Here is a 16,019-nt window from a genome sequence, read left to right on the forward strand (position 1 = left end):
TAAACTATTGTAGAATCTAGAGGGTTGGGGGAAGGTTTATTATCTTAAGTGGTTTTTGAATCTTATGATCTGCTGTCAGCGGTAAGTTCCTAACTAGTCATAACTTCCAACTTGCCTGTATGCTTTTATTTCTTCTAGCATACTTGTCATATAATAACAGATATCTCTCTTGGGATACTTAAATATAATTTCAGCGAACAGTTTAAATTCCATGATTCTGGTCTTTTTTATATCCTTTATTCAAAATGTCATGTACTTCTTCTTTGACACCAATAGCAATTGTTTGAAAATTGCTTTTATCTAATAAAGATCTATCTTGTATATTGAAGAGAAAGAATTGGTGCTTGAACATCGTTGTGGACGGCACATGTATTTATTTTAAACGTGGCTAATAATTACTTTTGTCAATAAAATGTCATTATATTAAAGATTGTATGTGGTTCAAAAAGATTTATTCTTAAGAAAAAATAGTGTATGTATTTTTCACTTAATCAAAATAGCAATTCACTTTATTTTTGCTATAAACCAAAAACTTCATTATTCGGGATAAGTTATTAAACAAATGCTTAAAGAAAATACACTAGAATTAACTTTGCCTTTATTTGAAATTAAGTTAGGATGCGGAATAATTTCTGATGTATTTTTCAGAATGCCAAGCGTGCCAGTACCGCAGCTGCTCCTTTAGCTGCCTGGGTTAAAGCCAATGTCCAGTACTCCCATGTCTTGGAACGAATTCAGCCTTTGGAAACTGAACAGGCAGGATTAGAATCGTAAGTGAAACATAAAATATAAATAGTTCTAACCTTTATTTTCATCAATCTGATGACCTAGTTATATTATTAGGATTTGTTTCTTGTCTGTATCTAAAAAGGCAGCTGACAACACTGAGTCATTTAAATACAAATCAAGAATGTAGATCAAGATGATGGAGTGGAGGATGTGGAGCTCACCTCACCTCACAAACACATCAAAAATACATCTACATGTGGAACAATTATCATGGGAAACTGACTAGAAACTGGCAGAAGAACTGTACAATTAAAGCTGCAAGAAAGATCTCTACATAATTGGGTAGGACAGAAAAAAAAGGCATTTGGTCAGGAACTGAGCCCCTAGGAAGGATCTGTAAGAAAGAAAAGTTCTATATGGGTGGACCCTTGACTTGAAGAGCGAGGAGGTTGAGCCACACACTGGGCATACCAGTCCTGGGCTCCTGCGTGGAAGAGACAGTCCCCCTTGCCTGCTGGGAAATCTACTGAGACAGACAGAAGGGCTGGAAAAGCCTAGACTCTACTTGTGAGGAGTGCTCGCATGCTGGCTTGCTAACAATCAGGGTAGAGAGAGTTTTGCATTAGTGGGTGCTGCCTTACCACTTCCCAATCCGAATGGGCAAACAACCCAGGCCCACTCACTGCATCCCTGATGCAAGATTTGCACACAGACTCGGTCTAGCTATGGAGAAACAGACTGGGGAGGCTGGGGTATGATCCGGTGGAGCCATGGAGGCCATTGTCAGTGTGCACATGAGCAGTGCCACAGAAATGCCCAGTGACTAAGCACTGAAGCTCAGGCAGACAGGCCTTGAGAGAGACACAGCCCAAGGGACTGGGGTGTGGTCCAGGTGGGACGGTAGCAGTTGTCATCAGCATGCTCAGGAGTACAGAGCCTTTCATCTCCCAGTGAGAGCACCCTGGCTCTGGCTCCACTCACTCCATACCACAGCTTAGCAGTAGATCTGGGGCAGACAGGTCCTGTGAGAACACTGCCACAGAGGCAGCCCAGATCTCTGGTGGCAGTGCAGTCACTTCAATTCCTGCAGCCACAATGCCCCAGCCCTCAGCCCCAGCCTACTTCAGACCATAGCCTGGCACTAGATCTCAGATGAACACAGCAGAGAAAGGGATTCAACCTTGGGCTGCTTCTGAGCAGAAACGTGAATGCCTACACAGGTGATGCATAGGTCCTCTGTGACTGCATGGGCCTTACTTGCTTCAGCAATCACCTCCTTTTGGGCAGGGCTTGAACTCATGGACAGTGGAAACTGATTGAGCCTGACCATCAGGGCTTCTACTCCAACAACTGGGGAGCAGACCTCACCCCTGACAGGGCATTGACAGCCATGGAGCAGAGAAAAAGTCCCACCTCACATCTTGTACAGGCTCTAGATGCTACAACACCAGCCATACCACCTATCAAGGGGATAATAGCCCACACACCCTGAAGAATGATGTGGCTGGCGTCCAACTGAAACCAGCCCTCACACCAAAAATATTGGATTCACACAGTCTACACAGTGATGTTCCCACATAAAAACACCCCTTCAAGACCACAGCAGATAACTGTTTCTGCTAAATTCATAGAGACAAAGAAAGTTAAGTAAAATGAAAAGGGAGAGGAACTACTTCCAATTAAAAGAACAAGATAAATCCCCTGTAAGAACAAATAATGAAACAGACCATGCAGCAGTCTACTAGACCCTGAATTCAAAGAGGAGGTAATAAAAATGCTAACTGAATTAAGAAAGATTATCGATAGAAACACAGATCACTGTAACAAGGACCTAGAAACTATAAAGAGGAGCCAATCAAAAATAGACAATTCAATTCCCAAGATAAAACCAATCTAGAAGCAATGAATAGCAGACTAAATGACACAAAAGAATAAATAAGTGATCTGGAGATAGAATAATGGAAATCACCCAATCAGAACAGCAGACAGAAAGACAAATGAAAAAAAAAATGAAATCAACATATCAGATCTATGGGATAATATAAAACATGCCAACCTATGCATGACAGGGGTTTCAGAAGGAGATGAGAGAAGGGGGTTGAAAATGTATTTGAAGAAAATATGGCTGAAGACTTCTCAAACCTAAAGGAGTAAACAGATACCCAGGTACAGTAAGCACAGAGAGTCCCAAACAAGATGAACCCAAACAGACCCACACTAAATCATATATTAATTAAAATGGCAAAAGTTAAAGAGAGGATTCTAAAGGCAGCAAGAGAAAAACAAAGATTTAGTTACAGGGGAACCACCAAAAGGCTATCAGCTGATTTCTCTGCAGAAACTTTACAGGCTAGTAGGGATGGCATGATATATTCAAAGTGTTGAAGGGCAAAGCCTGCAACCTAGGATGCTGTTCCTAGCAAGATTATCATTTGGAATAGAAGGAGAGCTAAAGAATTTTTCAGAGAAGCAAAAACTAAAAGAATCCAGCAATACTAAACCTACCCTAAAAGAAATATTGAAGGGTCTTCTCTAAATAGAAAAGAAGCAAGAATCTGTAGGAAAGGGAAAATCAGAATAGGAAACGCAAATATATAAAAGGATTCAAGATCACTTTTAAAAACCAATACATAGATTAAAAAATAATAATATAATTGTGAAAGTAATTTTAACTACAATTAACAGTAAAAGGATAAGCATGACAATATAAAATAGGATATCAAAATCACAAAATGTAGGGGAGGGGAGTATAAAAATGTAGATTTTTAAAAAATACGAACTTGAATGACTATCAATTTAAAGCAAATAGATATAGTTATGGGTCAACATACTTGAACTCCATGGTAACCTCAAATCAGAAACATACAATAGATTCACCAAAACCAAAAAGAAAGAACTCAAGCATACTACAAAAGAAAAACATCAACCCCCTCCCCCTGCCAAAGGAAAAAAAAACTGCACAGAGAAGAACTACAAAAGCAACTGGAAAGCAAGGATTAAAATGGCAGTAAATACTTACTTATCAATAATTACGTTAAATGTCACTGGACTAAATGCTCTGATCAAAAGACAGAGTGGCAGATTGGAGGAAAAAACCAAGAAACTACAATTTGCTGCCTTCAGAAGACTAACATCAGGATGAAAGATACACATAGACTGAAAGGCGATGGAGAAAGAGAATTCATGCAAATGTAAACAACAAGAAAGTGGGGGTAACAATTCTCCTATCAGACAAAATAGACTTTAAAACAAAAGCCATAAAGAAAGAAAAAGGGCATTATATAATGATAAAGTGATCAATATAAGAAGAGGATATTACACTTGTACTGTAGGAGCACCTAAGTATATAAAACAAATGCTAGAAGACATAAAGGGAGAAATTGACAATGATAGTAGGAGTCTTTAACACCCCACTGACATCAATGGACAGATCATCCAGACAGAAAATCAATACGGCAAGAACGTTCCTAAATGATACAATAGAGCAGTTGGACTTAATTGATGTCTACAGGGCACTACATCCAAAACAAAAAACAAAAACAGAATGCACGTTCCTTTCAAGCTCACATAGAAGATTATCTAGGATAGATAACATACTAGATCACAGAACAAGCCTCAACAAATTTAAGAGGATAGATATTATTTCAAGCATCTTTTCTGACCACAGTGGTATGGAACTAGAAATAAACTACAGAAAGCAAAATAGGAAAAGAACAAACACATGGAGACAAAACAACAAGCTACTAAAAAGACAGTGGCTCAACAATGAAATCAAAGAATAAATCAGAAAATACCTTGAGACAAATGACAATGAAAACACAACCTTACAAAATCTGTGGGATGCAGCAAAACAGTTTTAAGAGGGAAATTTATAGTGATATACAGGCCTTCCTCAAGTAACAAGAAAAATCTCAAACAACCTAACCTACCACCAAAATGAATAAGAAAGAAGGATAAACAAAATCCAAAGTTAACAGAAGGAACAAAATAATAAAGTTCAAGGGGAAATAAATAAAATAAGAGTTAAAAAAATAATAGAAAAGATCAATAAAACCAAGAGCTGGTAGTTTGAAAAGGTAAATCAACAAACCTCCAGAGAGACTCACCAAGAACAAAAGAGAAATGACTCCAATAAATAAAATAATAAATGAAAGAGGAGAAATAACAACTGATACCAGAGAAATACAAAAAATTATAAGAATACCATGAACAGTTTTATACTAACAAATTAGACAACCTAGAAGAAATGAACAAGTTTCTAGGAACATACAGCCTGCCAAAATTGAGTCAAGAAGAAATGGATAACTTGAACAGACTGATCACTAGAAGTGCAGTAGAATGTGTAATAATAATAATAAAAAAAACTCCTTGCAAACAAAAGTGCTGGAGTGGATGACTTCACTGGGAAATTCTACCAAACATACAAGGAAGAACTCATACCAGTCCTTCTAAAACTATTCCAAAAAATTGAAGAGGAGGGAACACTTCCAAATTCAATCTATGAGCCCACCGTTATCCTGATGCCAAAACCAGACAAAGACACTACAAAAAAAGAAATTTACAGGCCAATATCTTTGATGAATTTAGACGTAAAAGTCTTCAGCAAGATATTAGCAAATTGAATCCAACAATACATGAAAAGGATCATACACCATGATAAAGTTGGGTTCATTCCAGGATCACAAGGATGGTTCAAAATATGTGAATCAGTCAGTGTGATACACCACATTAACAAAAGCAAAGACAGAAACCACATCATCATCTCAATAGCTGCAGAAAAAGCATTTGACAAAGTTCAATATCCATTCATGATAAAAACTCTCACCCAAATGGGTATATAGGAAACATATCTGAACATAATAAAAGCCATTTATGACAGACCCATAGCCAACATAATACTCAATGGTGAAAAGCTGAAAGGCTTCCCGGTAAATGCAAGAACAAGACAAGGATATCCACTCTCACCAGTTCTATTCAACATTGTAGTGGAAGACCTAACTACAGCAGTCAGACAAGAAAAAGAAGTAAAAGGTTTATGAATTGGAAGGAAAGATTGAAAACTGTCACTACTTCAGATGACATGATACTCTATAAAGAGAACCCCAAAGTCTCCACACAAAATCTATTAGAACTAATAAATGAGTTCAGAAAGGTAGCAGGATACAAGATTAATACATGGAAATTTGTTGTGTTTCTTTACACTAACAAATATCAGAAAGAGAAAGCAAAAAAAGAAAAAAAATCCTGTTTAAAATCGTGTCAAAAAAAGTGAAATACCTAGGAATAAACTTAACTGAGGAGGTGAAAGACGTATATGCTGAAAGCTGTAAAACATTGGTATAAAGTAAACTGAGGATGATTCAAAGAGACAAAAAGATATCCAATGCTCTTGGATTGGAGGAATTAATATTGTTAAAATGATTGTACTACCCAAAGTAATATACAGATTTAATGCAATCTCTATCAAAATACTCATGACATTTTTCACAGAACTAGAACAAATAATCCTAAAATTTATATGGAACTCCAAAAGACCCAGAATTGCCAAAGCAATCCTGAGGAAAAAGAATAAAGTTGGAGGCATACCCCTTCCAGACCTCAGACTATACTACAAAGCTACAGTAATCAAAACAGTGTAGTATTGGCGCAAAAACAGACATATAGATCAATGGAACAGAATAGACAGCCCAGAAATAAACCCATGCACCCATGGTCTATGACAAAGGAGGCAAGAATATACAATGGAGAAAAGACAGTTTCTTTAACAAGTGGTGTTGGGAAAGCTGGACAGCTACATGTAAATCAATGAAATTAGAACACTCTCTCACACCATATACAAAAATAAACTCAAAATAGTTTAAAGACCTAAATATAAGACATGGCACATAAAACTCCTAGAAGAGAACATAGGCAAAAACATTTTCTGACATAAATCATAGCAATATTTTCTTGGATCAGTCACATAAGGCAAAAGAAATAAAAGCAAAACTAAACAAATGGCACCTAATCAAACTGAAGAGCTTTTGCACAGCAAAGGAAACCATCAACAAAATGAAAAGAAAACCTACAGAATGGGAAAAAAATATTTGCAAGCAGTGTGACTGACAAGGGATAAATATGCAAACAATACAACTCATTAACAAAAATTTAAACAACCCAATAAAAAAATGGGCAGAAGGCCTAAATAGACATTTCTCCAAAGAAGACATACAAATGGCCAACAGGCACATGAAAAGATGCTCATCATCACTTATTATTAGAGAAATGCAAATCAAAACCCCAATGAGGTATCACCTCACACAAGTCAGAATGGGTATCATCAAAAAGTCCACAAATAATAAATGCTGGAGAGGGTGGAGAAAGGGAGCCCTCTTACACTGTTGGTGGGAATGTAAACTGGTGCAGCCACTATGGAAAACAGTATGGAGGTTCCTTAAAAAAACTAAAAGTAGAGCTACCATATGATCTTGCAATCCCACTCCTGGGCATATATCTGGAGAAAACCAGAATTTGAAAAGATACATGCACCCCAGTGTTCATTGCAGCACTGTTTACAATAGCCAAGACATGGAAGCCACCTAAATGTCCATCGACAGATGAATGGATAAAGAAGATACACAAAATGAATCTATATACAAAATAGAAGCAGACTTACAGACATATAATACAAATTTATGGTTACGAAAGGAGAGAGAGAGTGAGGGATAGGTTAGGCATATATTATTAAAAGACATAGACTATTATACATAAAATAGATAAGCAACAAGGTTTTACTGTATAGCACAGGGAATTTTATTCAACATCTTATAATCTACAATGGAATATAACCTGCAAAAAAAAAAAAAAAACTGGATCACTATGCTGTACACCTGAAACTAACACAGTATTGTAAATTAACTATACATCATTAAAGAAAAAGAAAAAAAAAAGTTAAATAGAACAAAAAAAGAAAAAGCAATTAAAAGATGTATAGCAGAATCAACTCACTTTTTTCCTCCTCCGTTAAGTTGTTGGAAAGATAAGTTGGTAGAAGTTCCTTTAGAAAGAGCCAAAATTTTGTGAAGGAATACTGTCAAAGTACAAAAAGTAGATTTTAGAAATTTAGAGCTTTTATATTTTTTTCTCTAAGTTTTAGGAAACTTTTAGTATATTATTTCCAAAACGTTATCTGGCAGGTGTGGGGAAAATTTAACAATTTACTTTTGGGGCTTAAACTTTTAATTTGCTATTGTTACTAAGTTAGTATTATATTTTATCTCATTTGTTCTAAATGCAGACTAAGAGATATGTTCATGATCATTCACCTTTTGAAATTATCTATTACTTCTTACTCTACACAAGGAGATTTTTAGCTGCCTAAGTTTCTTATTTTTTTCAATATAATTACATGAAATATTTGTGTTAAATCATATTAAATATGATTATATATTTTGATTATATAAATATTTTTTACAGCTTGGATATATCATGTTTTATGAGTATATTTCCTTGTATACCTTTTGTTATGCTTAATAATTGCCTTATTTTTTCAATTGATTATTTTTTTTCTGTTTATGTATCACATATTTATCCATAGTCTTTTTGTCAGACCCTAAAACGTATTTGGAATCTATGTGTTCTATTTAATTTTTTCTTAGTACTCTCCTACTTAGAGCCTTTTGTCCTCCTGTTTCAAGGTGAGTTAGTTCTTCCCCAGGCCTGCAGTCTACAGCTTAAGTTATCTTGAGATTGCTTTTCACCATTATTCTGGGGTTATATTTGTCTCTTTTCTGATCATATTCTCTTATTTTGGGTCTTTGTCTTTCTCTTTCATAGTTAGTCCCTCATTTTTCTGGAACACATCCTCCATAGTAGCTTCTTAAGCAAGGTTATATGGGATGAAAAATATTTTGAGATTTGCATGTCTAAAATTATCTGTATTATGTACTATTATATGTGATTATAATTGGGCTGGGTTTAAAATACTAGACTAGAAATAAATTAATCTCATGATTTTGAAGGCCTTATTCTATTATAGTAGTTCTCAAAATGTGGTCCCTGAACCAGCAGCATCAATGTTACCTGGGAAATTGTTAAAAGAGCAAATTTTTGATCTCCATCAAGACTTATTGAATCAGATATGCTGGGGAATGAGACCTTGCAATCTGTGTTTAGACAAAAACTCAAGTTGATTTGTGCAATGCACAAATGCCCAGCAGTGCATGGCAGTGTGGACTGGCCATTTGATGACAACTTCTCAATATTTGTGGGTATTTTTGAGAGGGGTAAGCCAGTCATTTCTCTAGAAGAATCCTAATATCTTCTGCCTAGGGATTGAGTAGGGGTGGTTGGGGGTGGGTAAGGGGCATAAGGTTTGACTTTCAGGGATGTATGTAGAGGATAGTCTGCTCTCAATGCAGGAGGGATTCTGAGGTCAAATGTTGTGTTATCAATTATTAAACAATCTTCTGTATTTAGCTCTATTATTTTCTTCAGAGGTACCTGTTGTCTACATTTCCTGAACATTTTTGAATACTTCTTTTCACCTATCTTCTTGCAGTCATTTAACTTTTGCCCTTTTGTATTTTGGTATGTCAGTTATCACCTTTCAGAATTTTATTAAAATTACTCCTTTGTAGTACTTTTCTCTTTCTTTGTCTTTTTTCTTGTGCGTGTATGTTTTAATTTATTCCCTTGGTTTCATTTTAGTAGGATTTTAGAAGGGATAGAAGATAAGTGAATACTTTTAGTCTTCCATTTTTATCTAGAAATCTGTGGGCACAAGTGTTTTAAAATATAGATTCCTGGAAGTGGTATGGTTAGGTCAGAGAATACACTTAAATTATAGCATGGCTTTTCAAATCAAATTCTAAGTGAAGGTATTATAACTACTGAATTATTGATAGTTTTCATTGTCATTTATTTACTGCACAATTACATTTTAAGGTGCTGTTGTGGCTTTTTGTTGATAACTAAAGTAGAATGACTTATAAAATTGAATTATATTTTAGAAATTTGCGGAAAACTGAAGACAGAAGAAGGAAACTAGAGGAGCTTCTTAATTCTGTTGGTCAAAAAGTGTCAGAACTCAGAGAAAAGTAAGTTAAGTTTTGAAATGTATTTTGAATATTTGAAAACATACCTCAACTAATACTTAAATTTTGAAAATCTTAGTTATAATCACTGTCTCAATTTTTTGGTATCTCTAAAAGGGGGAAGGATGTAAAATAATATAGAATGTCTTCCTTTTTAAAAACATTTAATAAGAACAAAAATATTTTAAGTTTCTGTATTCCCAAGCATTGGAAAATTGAGCAGGAAGAATTGAATGTAATGTGTTAATGCTGGGCGTGTTTACATTTGGTATTCCCATTTCTTTATAATTTTGACTTCAAGATTTTAGACTCCTTTATTTCAGATGATGCTATAGGACCACCTATTCCATAATATTTCCAGAGGTATATGATCATGTTAAAAAATTTTTGTCTTTTTAACTTTGCCCTTTTTGGTATTAAAAAATATTCCTTCATGCAAATATTATTCTCAAATTTAAGAAGCATTTATGAATGTGATTAATCTTAAAACCTTTCATGTACCTCTGTGTTCCTGTGATTGCTTTTTAATATAGGATAGAAAATATTGGTATGGGAATTATTATAAATGTGGAAGCATTTTCCTTTAAGAATTGTGAAGATTGGAAAACTGGAGAATGTGTCATTAAATATAGCATATGTTATCACTTGCTTTCAGTTTTATGAGAGTAAAACTTTTCTATAAACATATTTTTTCTTTAAGTGGTGTGTTATGTATCCTTTTCTTTCTTATGAAAGAAATGCAAATTATTGCACCAAGAAAAAAATTCATCAGACTGAAAACTATGAATTTTTTTTTCTCTACAGCGTTAGAAAACAGTTATCTCTTTTACATTTATATATATTTATTTATAGAGAATAAACAAAAAAATCTTCAAACCCATAAATTCAATGTTTTTCATATTCCTGAATGTTTTTTATGTTAGACATACAGAAATGAAATCACATAATTTCCTTCCTGGTATAATTAGAGAAGTATAAGGAAAATAATATATTATTTTCAGTGTTACATGCTCAGAATCAGTGCTTAATAATACTCAGATAATTGTCAAATATTTATTGAGTGGTTAGCTTATGATACCAATGTTTGACTCCATTTGTTAGTCATTTGCATGTGTCAGGTGTTGTCCTAGGCACTTTACATATTCATCATTTTTAATACTTAAAACAACACTGAGAGGTGGATATTCTTACATTTTGCAGACTAGGAAGCTAAAGATTGGAAAAATTTATTTGCCTAAGTTAAGCAGTTAGTAAATGACTAAGCAAGCATTAGATCTTGTATTTGACTCCATGAAGTTCCTTTTCTTAGTCACTATACTATACTACCAGTATTTTGGAAGGATTATTATGAAAACCTTCTGAATAATATTACTGAGGACCTTGTGGATAATGTGACTGAGGAATTGAATTTTTAATTTTATTTATGTGGCTACCATTTTGGGCAAGTGGCTCCTAGAGTCTTATGTCTAGGGAAGGGAGGAATAGAGCACTTAGAGAGGCAATAAAAGTACTGTAAAATGCCTGGAACTTTATATCAGACACACCCATATATGAATTTTAGATCCTCTGCTTACTGTTGGGGAGACCTGTGCAATAATCTGTTTGGATTTAAGTCTCCATATTTATAAAATGAGAATTGTAATACTTATTTTCAACTATTCTGAGAATTGGCAGAGTCCTGAGCATTTTGAAGGCACTTACATATTTGTCGAAGGACTAAGTAATAGGAATATTACTATTATATTTAATAAAATAATATATATGTACAAGTATTTTTAAGGAAAATAATTTAAAAGTTTTAAACTTTAGCAAATGGGCACATAGGGAGAGAACATATCTGATGGGCTGAATATATCAGGTGAGCTTTAAGATTTTATTTATATTTTTGATAGGTATATATTTGAGGGAGTTAGAGTGAGGGGTGAGATAGGGATAAGGAAGGAGGTGGAAAGTATTCTAGGCAAATGGAACATCCTGTTGAAGGGCACAGCGGATAAAAGATAGGGCATTTTCTGAAAATATAAAATTCTTCCGATATTGACATATAGTTTTACTGAATTGAGTAAAATGAAATAAAACTGAAAAGATAGATCAATATTATGACTGGGCCTTTGAATGTCATATTCATAAGTTTATACATAATGTAGTAAGACATCAACGCCCTGTGAGAATGTTCCCCTTTAAATGTATGTGTTGGTATTGTGTCTCTTACATTAATGATATTTTATATGCAAATATTATCAATATTATAGTTAATTAAATTATTGTATAAACGTTCACTTTACTATATAAGCATAATTTAATTAAATCTATCTTAAATCCAGTTGTCTTTAATTAAACTTTAATGTTTTCATAGATTTCAGAGCAGGACTTCAGAAGCTGCCAAACTTGAAGCTGAAGTAAGCAAAGCACAAGAAACAATTAAAGCTGCAGAAGTCTTGATTAATCAGCTTGACAGAGAACACAAGAGGTGGAATGCGCAGGTTTGTTTGAAAGACAGGTCATAAAGAGGCATTGTTTAAAACACAGGAAATGTGTAAGATAATGTATTTGTTAACAAAATGAAAAGGAAAAATATCCATTAAATTTCAGCCCTGGTTTAGGATAAATTATCTAGATATTAATGGCCATGATGTGAATTAATCTTTTTTTTTTAACATCTTTATTGGAGTATAATTGCTTTACACTGGTGAGTTAGTTTCTGCTGTATATCAAAGTGAATCAGCTATACATAAACATATATCCCCATATCTCCTCCTGCTTGCGGCTCCCTCCCACACTTCCTATCCCACCCCTCTAGGTAGGTGGACAGAAAGCACCGAGATGATCTCCCTGTGCTATGTGACTGCTTCCCACTAGCTATCTGTTTTACATTTGGTAGTGTATATATGTCCATGCCACTCTATCACTTCGTCCCAGCTTACTCTTCCCCCTCCCTGTGTCCTCAAGTCCATTCTCTATGTCTGCGTCTTTATTCCTGTCCTGCCCCTAGGTTCTTCAGAACCATTTTTTTTAGATTCCATATATGTGTGTTAGCATACGGTATTTGTTTTTCTCTTTCTGACTTACTTCACTCCGTATGACAGTATCTATGTCCATCTACCTCATTACAAATAACTCAGTTTCGTTTCTTTTTATGCCTGAGGAATATTCCATTGTATATATGTGCCACATCTTCTGTATCCATTCATCTGTTGATGGACACTTAGGTTGCTTACATGTCCTGTATATTGTAAATAGTGCTGCAATGAACATTGTGGTACATGTCTCTTTTTGAATTATGGTTTTCTCAGGGTATATGCCCAGTAGTGGGATTGCTGGGTCGTATTGTAGTTCTCCTTGTAGACTTTCCACCATTGTATATTCTTGCCTCCTTTGTCAAAAATAAGGTGACCACATGTGCGTGGGTTGATCTCTGGGCTTTCTATCCTGTTCCATTGATCTATATTTCTGTTTTTGTGGCAATACCATTCTGTCTTGATTACTGTGGCTTTGTAGTATAGTCTGAAGACAGGGAGCCTGATTCCTCCAGCTCCAGTTTTCTTTCTCAAGATTGCTTTGGCTATTCGGGGTCTTTTGTGTTTCCATAAAAATTGTGAAATTTTTTGTTCTAGTTCTGTGAAAAATGCCATTGGTAGTTTGATAGGGATTGCACTGAATCTGTAGATTGCTTTGGGTGGTATAGTCATTTTCACAGAGTTGATTCTTCCAATCCAAGCACATGGTATATCTCTCCATCTGTTTGTATCATCTTTAATTTCTTTCATCAGTGTGTTAGAGTTTTCTGCATACAGGTCTTTTGTCTCCTTAGGTAGGTTTATTCCTAGGTATTTTATTCTTTTTGTTGCAATGGTAAATGGGAGTATTTCCTTAATTTCTCTTTCAGATTTTTCATCATTAGTGTATAGGAATGCAGGAGATTTCTGTGAATTAATTTTGTATCCTGCTACTTTACCAAATTCATTGATTAGCTCTAGTAGTTTTCTGGTAGCATCATTGCGATTCTCTATGAATAGTATCGTCATCTGCAAACAGTGACAGTTTTACTTCTTCTTTTCCGATTTGGATTCGTTTTATTTCTTTTTCTTGTCTGATTGCTGTGGCTAAAACTTCCAAAACTATGTTGAATAAGAGTGGTGAGAGTGGGCAACCTTGTCTTGTTCCTGATCTTAGTGGAAATGGTTTCAGTTTTTCACCATTGAGAATGATGTTGGCTGTGGGTTTGTTATATATGGCCTTTATTATGTTGAGGTAAGTTCCCTCTATACCTATGTTCTGTAGAGTTTTTATCATAAGTGGGTGTTGAATTTTGTCGAAAGCTTTTTCTGTGTCTATTGAGATGATCATATGGTTTTCTCCTTCAATTCGTTAATATGCTTTATCACATTGATTGATTTGCGTATATTGAAGAATCCTTGCATTACTGGAATAAACCCCACTTGATCAGGGTGTATGATCCTTTTAATGTGCTGCTGGATTCTGTTTGCTAGTATTTTGTTGAGGATTTTTGCATTTATGTTTATCAGTGATATTGGTCTAATTTTCTTTTTTGGTGACATCTTTGGTTTTGTTATCAGGGTGATGGTGGCCTCGTACGTTGAGTTTAGGAGAGTTCCTCCCTCTACTATATTTTGGAAGAGGTTCAGAAGGGTAGGTGTTAGCTCTTCTCTAAATGTTTAATAGAATTTGCCTGTGAATCCATCAGGTCCTGAGCTTTTGTTTGTTGGAAGATTTTTTTTTTTTTTTGCGGTACACTGGTCTCTCACTGTTGTGGCCTCTCCCGTTGCAGAGCACAGGCTCTGGACGCACAGGCTCAGCGGCCATGGCTCATGGGCCCAGCCGCTCTGCGACATGTGGGATCTTCCTGGACCAGGGCACGAACCCGTGTCCCCTGCATCGGTAGGCGGACTCTCAACACTGTGCCACCAGGGAAGCCCTGTTGGAAGATTTTTAATCACAGTTTCAATTTCAGTGCTTGTGATTGGCCCGTTTATATTTTCTGTTTCTTCCTGGTTCAGTCTCGGGAGGTTGTGCTTTTCTAAGAATTTGTTCATTTCTTCCAAGTTGTCCATATCATTGGCATATAGTTGCTTGTAGTAATCTCTCATGATCCTCTGTTTCTCTGCAGTGTCAGTTGTTACTTCTCCTTTTTCATTTCTAATTCTGTTGATTTGAGTCTTCTCCCTTTTATTCTTGATGAGTCTGGCTAGTGGTTTATCAATTTTGTTTATCTTCTCAAAGAACCAGCTTTTAGTTTTATTGATCTTAGCTATTTTTTTCTCCATTTCTTTTTCATTTATTTCTAATCTGATATTTATGATTTCTTTCCTTCTGTTAACTTTGGGATTTTTTTGTTCTTCTTTCTCTGATTGCTTAAGGTATAAGTTTAGGTTGTTTATTTGAGATATTTCTTGTTTCTTGAGGTAGGATTATATTGCTATAAACCTCCCTCTTAGAACTGCTTTTGCTGCATCCCCTAGGTTTTGGGTCGTAGTGCTTTCATTGTCACTTGTTTCTAGGTTTTTTCCTTTGATTTCTTCAATGATCTCTTGGTTATTTAGTAGTGTATTGTTTAGCCTTCACGTGTTTGTATTTTTTTACAGATTTTTTCCTGTAGTTGATATCTAGTTTCATAGCATTGTGGTCGGAAAAGATACTTGATAGGATTTCAATTTTCTTAAATTTACCAAGGCTTGATTTGTGACCCATGATATGATCTATCCTGGAGAATATTCCATTAGCACTTGAGAAGAAAGAGTATCCTGTTGTTTTTGGATGGAATGTCCTTTAAATATCAATTAAGTCCATCTTGTTTAAGGTATCATTTAATGTTTGTGTTTCCTTTTTTATTTTCATTTTGGATGATCTATCCATTGGTGAAAGTGGGATGTTAAAGTCCCCTACTATGATTGTGTTACTATCGATTTCCCCGTTTATGGCTGTTAGTATTCGCCTTAAGTATTGAGGTGCTCCTATGTTGGGTGTATAAATATTTACAATTGTTATATCTTCTTCTTGGATTGATCCCTTGATCATTATGTAGTGTCCTTCTTTGTCTCTTGTAATAGTCTTTATTTTAAAGTCTATTTTGTCTGATACGAGAATTGCTACTCCATCTTCCTTCTGATTTGTATTTGCATGGAATATCTTTTTCCATCCCCTCACTTTCAGTTTGTATGTGTCCCTGGGTCTGAAGTGGGTCTATTGTAGACTGCA

At 35.1% G+C, this 16,019-nt stretch overlaps 1 protein-coding gene across 1 annotated transcript in view; it reads left to right on the forward strand.

The window, feature by feature from the left end:
• DYNC2H1 (dynein cytoplasmic 2 heavy chain 1) overlaps nucleotides 1–16,019 on the forward strand; it is a 364,877-nt gene that overhangs the window by 125,994 nt on the left and 222,864 nt on the right. Inside the window, exons 59-61 of the mRNA XM_022560560.2 lie at nucleotides 649–770; nucleotides 9,720–9,806; nucleotides 12,160–12,286. Of these exons, the coding sequence (XP_022416268.1) occupies nucleotides 649–770; nucleotides 9,720–9,806; nucleotides 12,160–12,286 (336 nt within the window). The remainder of the gene's footprint in view (nucleotides 1–648; nucleotides 771–9,719; nucleotides 9,807–12,159; nucleotides 12,287–16,019) is intronic.

This window comes from Delphinapterus leucas, chromosome 7 (assembly GCF_059928025.1).
Source record: "Delphinapterus leucas isolate spDelLeu-1000000601 "Yukka" chromosome 7, BTC_Dleu_Yukka2, whole genome shotgun sequence".
Lineage (NCBI taxonomy): Eukaryota > Metazoa > Chordata > Mammalia > Artiodactyla > Monodontidae > Delphinapterus > Delphinapterus leucas.